This window comes from Echiichthys vipera (assembly GCF_963691815.1).
Source record: "Echiichthys vipera genome assembly, chromosome: 12".
NCBI classification, from domain to species: domain Eukaryota; kingdom Metazoa; phylum Chordata; class Actinopteri; order Perciformes; family Trachinidae; genus Echiichthys; species Echiichthys vipera.
Genome location: NC_139837.1, coordinates 2,742,804 through 2,756,282, shown reverse-complemented (window position 1 = coordinate 2,756,282; position 13,479 = coordinate 2,742,804). Strand labels below are relative to the sequence as shown.

Genomic DNA, 13,479 nt, shown 5'->3' with positions numbered 1-13,479 from the left:
CCCAGGACCAGGTGGAGAGATTAGATCTCCACACTGGCCTGGGAACGCCTCAGGATCCCCCAGTTAGAGCTGGTTAATGTGGCCCGGGAAAGGGAAGTTTGGGGTCCCCTGCTAAAGCTGCTGCCCCCGCGACCCGACCCCGGATAAGAGGCTGAAGATGAGATGAGGTGCAATACATGCAACCATTTCTATTTATGTGCTTTTTATCGACCGCTTCTGTGAAGAGAACAGCCACTTCTCAACCTACAAACCTGTTTGAAACTTTAGGGCGGAAACAAGAATCCCCTCAACAGTTAAAAACATAAAACACATTTCATAACCTGCTCCCTGGAGCGTTCTCCTTTACATGTGAGTGAATTCATGTGTTTGCTCACTCAACCCTCCCTACAGCGCTCTTTACCCCGCCTGCATGCCCTGCTTCCTCCAACACTACTGCAATATCTGTCTAACACAGAACTTATCGAGGCAGCTAGATATCAAATTTACCCTAAACTAGGCCGCTACGGTATGGTCTAACATTTTCATCACAGTATAATTTGAAGCATAGACAGTAACGGTAGCACTGTACAGCTTAGGAGGCCGTCTAAGCAACACACGCCTAAACTAATGTCGTTATCCCCAAAGCAATTTCAGTCAAAAGCAACTGGACTTGGTTATTTGTCTAGGAAGACGTTTCACCTCTCATCCAAGAGGCTTCATCAGTTCATGTACACATCTGACCAGGCTGGGACTGGACCAGGACCAGGACCAGGCTGGGACTGGTCCAACTAACTGGTGTGGAGATCCAGGTATTTAAGCTCTCACAAGGCCGATGATGTCACTGGGACCCTTTGTGCTCCAGGTGCCAACGACCGTCGTTAGAGTGACAGTCGTTGGTGGGAAGTTGGTTTGGACTTGGTTAGTGCTGGTCCAGTCCCAGCCTGGTCCTGCTCTATTGAGTCTTAACGGCCCTTTGTGCTCAAAGGTCCAGTAAATATTCAGTCACGGACCGGATCATCACGCATTGTGTAGTTACGTCAGACCTCCTCTGCCTGTTACAAAGTAGAGTCAAAATCCATCCCGACTGTACCGTTTATACCGTAAACCCTTAACAAATGTAAACATCTACACCTGTGGCTGGTTGGTGGAACCTGTGACAAGAAAATGGCTGAAAAAAGCCATATGAGTGTTTTTCAGCGAGGTAATACCTGTTTAAAGCCCCTAAAGGTTTGGCAGCACAGGTTTGTTAAAGCAGTTGCCAAAAAACTGCAACCGTCAGTCAGCAGTGAATCATTCCTTATCACCTGATCTGCTAGAAGGTGCTACTAGCTAGTATACGGTTTGCTGGCTAACTGCATTCCTGCAGAGAGGAAAATGAGAAGAGAACAGGGGGAGTGATGAACTGGGTCACAGCCAAAGCGATTGTAGATCTGTGAGACGTGAAGAACGGCAAACATACGATCCAGTGAGCGTCTTTACTGGTTTGGTCGACCACACTTGACACCTGACGTTTATAACTATCATGATTTCCTTCCGTATAATAACAAGTAATAATTATATATGTGTACAGATTCTTATACATTTAATTCATATAATTTTATGTGTCCCATCCATCCATCTTCAACCGCTTGTCCCTGTCGGGGATCACGGGGAAGTGGAGCCGATCCCAGCTGACATCGGGCGTGAGGCGGGGTCCACCCCCACGTCCAGCTGGGAGGAGGCCTCGGGGAACACCCAGGACCAGGTGGAGAGATTAGATCTCCACACTGGCCTGGGAACGCCTCAGGATCCCCCAGTTAGAGCTGGTTAATGTGGCCTGGGAAAGGGAAGTTTGGGGTCCCCTGCTGGAGCTGCTGCCCCGGATAAGAGACAGACAACCATTCACACCTACGGGTGATTTAGAGTCATCAATGAACCGAACACCTGCACGTCTTTGGACTGTGGGAGGAAACCGGAGAACCCGGAGAAAACCCACGCAGACACGGGGACAACATGCAAACTCCACACAGAAGGGCCCCAACCGGGATTCAAACCAGGAGCCCTCTCGCTGTGAGGCGACAGTTCTAACCACACCACCGTTCTGTCAGTTTTATGTGTTCAAATATGTTTATTGAGATATATTTACATAACCCCTGCTGGTATATCTGAATGCAAATATTTATACAGTAACACAGTACAGTAAGTTTGACTGTAGTTACAGTAATGTTATTATTTGCTGGACTGTTTTGGGTTCTCCGGTTTCCTCCCACAGTCCAAAGACGTGCAGGTGTTCGGTTCATTGATGACTCTAAATCACCCGTAGGTGTGAATGGTTGTCTGTCTCTGTTCGTCTCTATGTGTCCTGTGATAGACTGGCGTCCTGTCCAGGGTGGACCCCGCCTCACGCCCGATGTGAGCTGGGATCGGCCCCAGCCCCCCCGCGACCCCGACAGGGACAAGAGGTTGAAGATGAATGAATGAATGAATGGATGTACGGAGATGTGGGTACATATGGAATAATGAATCTGACTTATTTTACAGAGACAAGTGCCAAAGAGCTCTGTGTTGGACGTGCAGTTGGCCACCTCATCACTGAATCGCCAACCACATGGGGGTCTCAACAAAGAATGATCCAGAGGGTGACTGAACAGGAGAAGGCCAGATCTACGCTCCTTGTGTGCGTATTTATAGTTGCTAGTGTACATTTCCTCCCTCCTAGATCCACGTGTCATAGATACATACACGACTGGGAAAGAAGACATCAGAACCAAAGCTGCGGCAGAGATTCAGTCACTGTTAGCGAGGCGGGCAGCATCCACTGAAGCGTCATCACAACAGACAAGAGAGGCTGCAGAAGGAGCTGAGTGTCCTGCGGTGACGGTGGCTGCACCAAAGAAAGAGAAGTGACGTCTGGGAAGCTTTTTCAAAAATAAACATTTATATAGAAATTTTAAGATAAATGAATATACAGTGATATAATACTGTTACTGTCTATGCTTCAAATGATACCATGATATAAGTGTTAGACCATACCGTCCAGCCCTAGCTCACACTTGTAGTCTATTTTGTCTGCAGTGGGGGTGTAATGTAATCGGCGTATGCCCAAACACAAGTAACACCAGTAACACTGGTAATGCTGGTAACACAGACTACCGTGGCAAGCCTAATATAGACCTGTCATTGAATAGTGCTTGCGGTTTTTTTTAGCAACTAAAGGCATGAACGCTTCTTTTCCAACTATCATGTTCATCTCTTCAGTCTGAACGACTTTGTTGCCCCGGAGAGTTCAAACACATCTCCAACTCTGACGGCTCAACGTTAACATAAATCTTCACAACTGTTTTTTATTACATAAAGCTGCAGTCGTCAAGTCTGGCCGAACGAGTTGACTCAGTCAAACTTTTAATGTTTACAACTCTCACGCCCCTCCCCCTATACCACCGAGCTCCTCCGCTCCGGGCTCGTCAGCGCGCGTGCACCACATTCCTGTGTGCGCGCCCGTATCTTCTTTCATCAATAAACAGCATGGAGAACACGCTACACGGAGGTAGGCTGGCTAACTCATAGATAGCACCAGCTAACGTCATTTAGCATATGCCTAGCTTGAGGCGTGTACCTGTGATATTGTAACATGCGCGAGCGGGGAGGGGGGATCTGTGGCGTGTGCACGAACTGTGCCTGAGAGTTAGCTTTCACACAGCTCTGTGCTAAGTGGACAGGTCAATTGCATTTGCGAAATATGATAAAACGCGATTTTATAACCGCAAGGGGGCGCGATTACAAGGGTCACGTGATACGCGACTGAGTGGAGCACTCGGTTCCAAGAACACGCTTCAGTCACGCCGCTCATTAACCCGCTGCTGAACGGCCTCAAGCTCGACAGAACGGTCTGAGACCGATACAGCGAAGACTTTAGACTCAAAGAGACGTCAGGTGTGTGGAACTACTCTGGTTTTAAAAGGGACGATGCTGCGCAGCGTCAGGTGTTGTGCCAAACACGCCGCGCTATGCTACCATTGCTAATACACAGGCGTGCGCACGTGTACGAGCACGAGGCCTACGGCGGTTCTGAGGTCATTTCCTGTGCGCCTGTTGGGACATAGAAAAAAGAAGGAGGGACCATGCGCGGACATTTCAAACAATGGCGGTGAAAGGTTCTATGGAAAGATTTGGTAACAAAGCCACGCATCGCCATGACGTCATCAATGCGTGTGACGTGTTACGGCGTGATGACGTATAGGCAGCAAGAAGCATTCTCCGAGGCCCAGGTAGTGTGAGTACAAACGGGCCTGGAGGGGGGGACAAGGACCCTAAAGCACGGGGCACGGGACGGAGGCACAGTGGGAGGGCGCCCTTAAGCTCTCAGCATGGCTCTCGCTCTCTGTCTCCTTTCTGTTTGCATGTGAATGAGCAGGTGCAAACAGGTGTAAATATATATGACGGAGCCGTAGATCAGGCTGCTAACAACATGTTACGCACACACACACTTTTACTTTCAGAGACAGTCGGAGCCTCCAGGTCTGACAACACCTGTCTGGGGAATTCAGCTGCTGTGGTGTTTGTACATTCGGTCTCAACAGCCACGCACGGAGTCGCTTCTGTACTAAATGTGACTGTGAGGAGACGTTGAGGGGTCGTTGTTAAATAAATACAACTAATTAATTCAGATTATGATCGGATTACATAAATTCTGCGTCTCAGTGCTGCTTCTTTAGACCTTTTCAAAGATGTGAACATAAACATTGTCCTAGAAATCTGTCCTAGTTCATTTCCTGTTGCAGTGAATGTGAATGGCATCAACTGACAGGAAGTTAACAAGGACCAAGGTTGTTGCCTAGCAAAGGAACCACGTTGAAAAGGTCTATCTGGCTGTTAAGTCGTGACTTAACGCCCTTTCAAAATATATAAGATTTCCGGGTCCAAGCCGCTCCGAGCCTCGTATTTCTACACCCCAACAGTTCCTCGTTCCCCGTTGTTTGAACAGATCTCAGATCTCCACACTGGCCTGGGAACGCCTCGGGATCCCCCAATTAGAGCTGGTTATGTGGAAAGGGAAGTTTGGGGTCCCTTGCTAAAGCTGCTGCCCCCGAGACCCGACCCCGGGTGAAGATGAGAAGATGAGATGAATGCAATTGTCATTTTATTTCATATGGATGAAAAAGCCGTCTAACTGCATTAGAGGGAATCCTAATTGTTCACATGTTCGTCCGTTGTGTCCGTTTTGTTTCAACGGAGCGTTTGGACCCGGAAATCTTATTTTGAAAGGGTGTTGCGTCAGACTAAACAGCTGGATTGACCTTTTCAATGGAATTTCATTGCTAGGCAACAGTCTCTCTGCCAGAGAGGCTAAGGATGTAAAGCTAGTGGCTAGCGTCTAATAATAAACATTAACGTTAATGGCGGAGCTAACGCAGCTAACATTATCAGTCCCGTCCGCCTAACGTTCAGGCGTTCAATTAACAGAATGACATGTGTCTGAAAATTCAACCAACAACGAGACACGTCAGTGGCAGCTGCTTTACCAACTCTATTTAACGAGCAGAGAAAACACGGAGCCACGTGAGCAGAAATACAGAAGCTAAGGACTGTAGCTGAAGACGTTAGCATGGAGCAGATCCCTGTTTACACTGTGGAGAAACCTGACGAACAACAACGGATTCACCGACTGAATCCAAGGTTTAACCTCCTTCACGGAATCACTTAACCCTCCTGTTGCCCTCCATTTGACTAACACCATTTATTCTTGGGGTCAATTTGACCGTTAAACATCTGGAAAATGATCATAATCAATGTGTGACTCAAGTGAAGTCGGGTACTTTATGTTTTTATTTAACAGAATGAAAAATATCACTGATGTTAAACTGCATGGAGGGATTTCTGTGTGTGTGTTTTAAAGTAACTCTGTTATTTTAAGTGCTATTTTGTGTTATTTGTAACATCTGGAATGAAAGTAACGTCTGTTATCAAGGACAGCAGCGTGAATTTGACCTCATATAATATTTGAACTGTAAAATAAACAATAATAATAATGATTAAATCATCCAGATTATCAAACTGACCCAAAGGAACACCGATGCCACAAGTACATGTACGATAAGAACAATAAAAAATATATATAATCATGATAAATTTAGGATTTTTATGAGTTGTCTCCATAAAATGAGGAAAGGTCATAAATATAAAGCAAAAAAACGTCATTATTTAGAGATGTTAAACATTAAATGGGGTCAAATTTACCCTTAGGAGAACAGGAGGGTTAATGTTCACACAAATAACAAACATTTGTCATATTTATATTCACCCTACAGTGTGTTTCCTTTATTTCCACTACATCAGAAAACTTCATGAAAGTGTTATTGATGTTCGTATTGTTTTAATCTTTATTTTAAAAATACCGCCTTCATTTTTCTGTATTTTCTCCGCGTGGTATCTCAAATGGTTTCGCGTATAAGGTATTTTCCTCTATATCAACTTTGAAATTCTAGTATTGTGTCAACCTTATAACAGACGATGGCTCAAAGACAAAATAATAAGATAAACTTGGTGAAGCTGCGCATTCACACACACACACACACACTGTACCCCACAAACCTGATCACCACATTCATAACGCACGCTTACATCAATGCAAAGGCGAGGTATGAGTGATTGCACTGAGGGAGATTTACTTGTTAATTCCTGCAGTGCTACGGGACGACGGTTGTTCTGCACAAAAATGTTGACTTGTTCATTTTGGCTTTCAACCCCACACCCTCACCTTAGGGACTGTGTGGAAACTGTGGGGGCAGGAATCTGCAGCCTCGGCTGTGGGGCGTGACAGGCTTATCTGGTCTGATAGATTAGATTATTTTGGAAGACTGCATACATGAGCTTTCATCTACTGTTCAGATGCTTTGGTCTAATGCATCCAGTAAGACTGAGGCTTTTATACAGACTTTATTTTCATGTTGTTGCAGTGACACGGAGGAAAGACTTAGCATACAGCCTTGTACCTTAACCAAGCAGTGTGGGCTGTTTCTAATCCTTCAGTATTATCAGTTTGAACAGGCTGTACTTCCCCTGTTCCCTCAGTAAACGAAACATTTCAAGTGCCGTGCTGGTCAGATTCCAGCAAGTCACGGGGCTGGAAAACCAAAAGCACTGTGACATAACTCACCTCTGACGTTTTGACAAGGCAGAGGAAAACATGCCTGGAACCAAGGTGATCTCATTCTCTTGCAAAACAGCCTTTGCACTGATAAGCTGAAGTGCGTCGTATCTCTTTTGGTACAAAAGCCCGAGAACATGCTTGAACGATCCAGGTGCGTACGTTTGCTCAATCCTGTACACCAAAACTGACTCAGCAGGGCCATAAAAGTCCGCAACGGAGAACAGACAGAGGTTTGAATATCTCATCTCATCTCATCTTCAGCCTCTGATCCTGGATCAGGTCTCAGGCGCAGCAGCTCCAGCAGAGGACCCCAAACTTCCCTTTCCCGGGCCACATTAACCAGCTCTAACTGGGGGATCCTGAGGCGTTCCCAGGCCAGTGTGGAGATCTAATCTCTCCACCTGGTCCTGGGTCTTCCCCGAGGCCTCCTCCCAGCTGGACGTGCCTGGAACACCTCCCTAGGGAGGCGCCCAGGGTTCATCCTTGCCAGATGATCCTGAACCACCTCAACTGGCTCCTTTCAACACAAAGGAGCAGCGGCTCTACTCCGAGTTCCTCACGGATGCTGAACTTCTCACCCTAGAGGTTTGAATATGTATTTCAAATGTACAAGTCTGTCAGACTCTATGCACAAAATGTTTACGAGCTCAAAATAAAGAACGCTGCACTGTACGGACGAAGCAACGTGTGGCACCGATTGAACCTTGGATGAATCTTTGGATGACAACAGTCACGACGCTGAGAGAGCGGTGTATCGTTTACAAAAGTGCATGCTGGTGGATCATGTTTCCGTAGTAACGTCCTTAACCATTAAGTAAACGATAAGAACTGAAATCCATCCAAACTCACACACCTCTGTTTGTCGGTTCATTAGTTAGCAAAGCAGTGTAAACACAGAGCCCAACCGCACACACACACAGGGACTCTCCAGACACTGGCTTGGCACATCAGCACATCAGGTGCCCAGGAGCACAACTGCCATGAGAGGATAATGTTTTTCTGAATCTCTTGGCTGTGTTAGTGTTTCCCCAACACCTTAGCCTTGTCCGTCATGCTCATGCGTCCTTCAGCTTGTTTTACAATTCTTCTAACCCTGTAGCATCCTTAGCCAGTGGCCAGTGGTCAAAGAGCAAAGGAGGGTTTATAAAAGAGACCTCAAACAGCACTTGAACGTTCCCAGTGAAATGGAAATGTGCTTGCCAGCAGGTGTTCGGAAAGTAAAGATCGGTTTGAAACCAATTCATGCACCATGGCACTCACAGAGGTCGTTGTTCCCCGTTGTTTGAACAGATCTGAGATCTCCACACTGGCCTGGGAACGCCTCGGGATCCCCCAGTTAGAGCTGGTTAATGTGGAAAGGGAAGTTTGGGGTCCCGTGCTAAAGCTGCTGCCCCCACGACCCGACCCCGGGTGAAGATGAGAAGATGAGATGAATGCAATTGTCATTTTACCTCTTTCATATGGATGAAAAAGGCGTCTAACTGACGGAGAGGTTGATCGTTATTGTTCACATGTTCGGCCGTTGTTGTTTGTTTTGTTTCAACGGAGCGTTTGGACCCGGAAATCTTATTTTGAAAGGGTGTTACGTCAGACTGAACAGCCGGATTGACCTTTTCAATGGAATTTCATTGCTAGGCAACAGTCTCTCTGCTAGAGAGGCTAAGGGTGTTAAGCTAGTGGCTAGCGTCTAATAATAAACATTAATGTTAATTGCTAACGCAGCTAACATCATCAGTCCTGTCCGTCTAACGTTCAGAGACGTTCATTTAACAGGACGACACGTGTATGAAAAGTCGATCAACAACGAGACAGAGACAGTTGCAGCTGCTTTACCAACTCTATTTAATGAGCAGAGAAAATATGGAGCCACGTGAGCAGAAACACAGAAGCTAAGGACGGTAGCTGAAGACGTTAGCATGGAGCAGATCCCTGTTTACACTGTGGAGAAACCTGACGAACAACAACGGATTTAACTGAATCCAGGCAGGCTAGGCAACAGTCTCTCTGCCAGAGAGGCTAAGGATGTGAAGCTAGTGGCTAACGTCTAATAATAAACATTATTCTTCTTTATAAAAGAGACCTGAAACAGCACTTGAAAGTTCCCAGTAAAATGGAAACGTGCTTGCCAGCAGATGTTGGGAAAGTAAAGATCGGTTTGAAAGCAACGCCTTTGACCGATGAGTTCATCAGTAAACACAGGACGTTCACTTCACGCACCAAGGCACTCACAGAGAAAAGTTACAGTCATGGTACTTGCACCCCGTCAAGCTGAGCGCGGAAGCCCTCATCATCGTCGTTATTTGTGAACTCTACGTTAAATGAGTCACGCGGTGATGTTTTGATGCGTCACGTCTTCGTCATATTTACTCAGACTCAGCTCAGACACAACAATAACTTAATTGCCACACAGAATAGGACTGAACAGGCAGGTTTTTCACTGTGGCGCTCGGTGTTATGCAACGCCTGCCCTCTTCCTATCAAAACAGCATCAGACAGTTAGTGTTTGTTCACCTGACACACCTGAGTCAAAGGCAATATCGTTCAGCTCATCAGCAAACGAGTTTGGATGCAGAACAACGGGGATCCGAGCAGGAGACGAGGAAACCGGAGAAAATGAAAGCAAATGGGGAAAGTACTGGAAATGCCTCGGTCATTATCGTGACCACTGGAGGTTAAACCATTTATTTTTAAACCTTTAGTTCATCCAGGGAAGAGTGAGTCAGGCAGCGTGGATATTTACGGCTTCACAGTCACACACACTTCCCTACATTAACATCCAGGAGCTGCGGCAGTGTCACACTGTTGGCCAATGGGGAAGAATTGAGAGGGGGGGGGGGGGTCGAGTGCCTTGCCCGAGAGCACCAAAAGAGAATTGGGTCAGTCTGCGTTTCACACGACTTCCCAGAGCGAAGGCCCGACATGTGAAATTAAAGTGCGTAACGTGCGTGACGTGTGGTGCGTGTCAGCTCCACTGCACGCCTCCTCTGTGAGATTTCCAAACTTGACTGAACTGGCTCAGCCGAGGCTCGATGCCACGGCTCGATGCCACGGCTCGATAACTCGGCGGGTTTTCAAATGTGCCAGGGGGAAAAAAGGAGTTGCTCTGTGAGAGGTTTCTACCAAAACAGTCCGGTTCTCCTCTCAGTTCTGTCAGCTTGTGAAAGATGGTGCGTTGGTTCCTAATGTGGGGTTTGAGGGATGCCAGGGGGGGCCAAGTGGAAAGCTTCCAGGGGCCCCATTAGCTGCAGGATCACAGGGCTCCCATGGACATGTTTTCAAAGTCTTTCCATGACTTTTCCCATCATAAAACATCCATTATCGTTCACAACAAAGAACACAAACAGAACTGAAACTTCGCCTGTTGGGACGTAGAAAAAAGAAGGAGGGACCATGCGCTGACATTTCAAACAATGGCGGTGAAAGGTTCACGTTGGTGTGATGCGGAGGTGGAGTGTTTACTGCAGATTTGGTCGATGAAAAGATTCAAAAACAGTCGACAAGACGCACAAAAACTCTGAGGTCTACGGAAAGATCTGGAAACAAAGCCACGCATCGCCATGACGTCATCAATGCGTGTGACGTGTTACGGCGTGATGACGTATAGGCAGCAAGAAGCATTCTCCGAGGCCCAGGTAGTGTAAGTACAAACGGGCCTGGGGCGCGGGGGAAGAGGAGGGGGGACAAGTACCCTAAAGCCCGGGGCACGGGACGGAGGAACAGTGTGAGTGCGCCCCAAGTCACTGATTGGATAGAGATGGGACACATTTACCCCATCAGCTGCCATCATGGTGCCGGGTTCATGAGGTCAGTTTTGTTGTCGAATGATACGTCACTGTGACTTAACAACAGTCCCAGGAAGAAAACGTGACTGTGGAGCAGGAAAAAGAAAATCTAACGACTGAAAGAACAGCGTAAACTCCTACATTGACAGGATTTCCCAAGGTTGCGGACTCTTCTTCTGTTCTAGCTGTGGTTTTTTTCTGATAAAGCGTGATTAATAATGTGGGGGGGGGGGGGGCACACAAAGAGTAGCCTAGGGGCCCCTGACAACCGTAATCCGCCCCTGCCTACAGTATGTACTGACACAACAACTGGAATCAATGGCACGCCTCATTAAACCCTCATGACTCATGCATTAGTTAAACTTCACTCTAAGTGTTATTTGTGTCCTTATTGTTGTACATGGACTTTTACAGGCGCTTTCACAGTGTTTGTCACATTCACCCCTTCACACTGATGGTAGTGAACATCTACACACCATCTAATCTAACCATTCACACCACATCCACACACCCATGTGCAGCACAGGGATCAATTCAGGGTTCTGTGTCTTCCTGTGGGACACTTCGACATAAGGAGCGGGGGAGGTGGGGCTCGAACCGCCGATCTCTCGTATGGAGGACAACCCCTGACTGAGCCACAGTCTTACTTAGAAACATTAATGCAAAGTGTGACCCGTGCATCTTAATATGCATTTTCAACCCAAACAGAAACAAAGGAAAGAGGCAGAAGAGGGAGAGTGGAGGACCGGAGCGGTGAGCGGGTGTGTCTCTTACAGGTGTCTGCCGAAGCTGTCCAGCTCGTCGGGGAAGAACACCTCTCCGACCGCCTCCTCCTTGCGCTTGGATTTCTTCCGCTTCAGCTTGAAAGGCAGCAGCCGCCTTCCCTTCTTCTCTTTCGGGGAGATGGGGAGAACATCCCCGGGCAACGCGGCGTCGCCTCCCGGGCTGAGGGGACCGGGGCTCGCCGGTAAAGTGCCCGACCTGTCCCCGGGGCTGGCTGCATCATCTTTAGGGGAGAGGCCCAGCCGCTTCTGCTCCTTGCTTTCTTTATCGTGTGACTTTAACTTGAACAGAGACTTCACTCGCAGGGTGCCGGACTTACTCATGGTGACTGGGGGACCGGCTCCCTGTGCAGTGAGCGCGGGACCGAAAACAGCAACATGAGGAGCGCGGTCCCTCTTATAACCTTCGGGGGGAGGGGGCGGGACGCACCGGGCCGACCTGCGGGGGGCGGGACGCACAGGGCCGACCTGCGGGGGGCGGGACGCACAGGGCCGACCTGCGGGGGGAGGGACGCACAGGGCCGACCTGCGGGGGGAGGGACGCACCGGGCCGACCTGCGGGGGGCGGGACGCACCGGGCCGACCTGCGGAGCGAGTTGTCGCGAGTGTTTGGGACTTGCCCGCACAGGTAGGAGAGAAGAGACCTCCACTTCCGACTGTAACCTTCAAAATAAAAGTGCACTTTTACTTTTTGAATGCAAGCTGTGTCCCTGATCGTGGACCGCAGTGAGTGTGCGCCCTACAGTCAGAGGCGCACACACACACACACACACACACACACACACACACACACACACACACACACTCTAAAAAAAAATACACTGGCTCAACTTAAAAAAATTGTTGTAACAATTTGCATTTATCTTTTTAAGTAATTCCAACTAAGCCATAATTGAGTATTTTCAATGAGACTTTTATAGCTGGATTAACTCAATTAGTTTAGTACAACCAACACAATTTGTTTTGTCCTCTTCAAGCTTAATTATGTTGAACCAACTCAATTTTTATATCAAAGATTTAGTGTTAATAAGTAGTCAAATTACTCTATTTAAGTTGCTATAATGCCTTTATTTTATTTCCTTCAACTCAGAAAAGTCAATGCAAATTGTTACCTCAATTTTATTGAGTATAAGTAACTTATTTCACTTAAGTCAGAATAAATTGGCAATTGCAGTTTTACTGTCAATGTATTTATTGTAAACTTCTAATCAATAACAATTTTATTGCAATGAACCAGCAATATCAGGTGAATGACATTGTTGCAGATTTGGTAAACACTAAAGACCTGCCAAAATATCCTGTTTCTGTGCGATATCAGCACTTGAAGAACAGAAACCATCAACAATCACTCAATTCCCCTTGTGAAAAATATACTCACAGTATAATGTACTTAAATATAAACAGCGTGATGAACTTGCACATTTTAGAAACCGTTTTCATCTTTGAGTGATTATATGATACATCTGTGACAGAATAAAATGTATATAGCAAAACTTTCCAAATGTACAGATGTGATGTATAAAACGCATGCAACATTTACTGCAGAATTAGTGGACACCCTAATTCTTCACATTTTTAGTACAGCATTTTACTTTAGATCTTAGCTGAGACATTAACTTTTACTGAACTTCAAGTGTACTTCAGGTGTAAACGTGTACTTCAAGTACTTTAAACAAGCACACAAAAACTTTTAAAATGTACAAACACAATGTATAAACATAAATGCAACATTTCCTGCTCAATAAGTGGACAGTCTTCACATTTTTTAGTACAGCAGTTTACTTTTCAGAGACATTACCTTCGGACT

At 46.7% G+C, this 13,479-nt stretch overlaps 1 protein-coding gene across 1 annotated transcript in view; it reads right to left on the bottom strand.

Moving 5' to 3' along the window:
- Positions 1–12,018, bottom strand: part of crybg1a (crystallin beta-gamma domain containing 1a) — a 70,691-nt gene extending 58,673 nt beyond the window's left edge. Inside the window, exon 1 of the mRNA XM_083924379.1 lies at positions 11,665–12,018. Within this exon, the coding sequence (XP_083780505.1) occupies positions 11,665–11,996 (332 nt within the window). The 5' untranslated portion in view covers positions 11,997–12,018. The remainder of the gene's footprint in view (positions 1–11,664) is intronic.
- Positions 12,019–13,479: the final 1,461 nt, after the last annotated feature.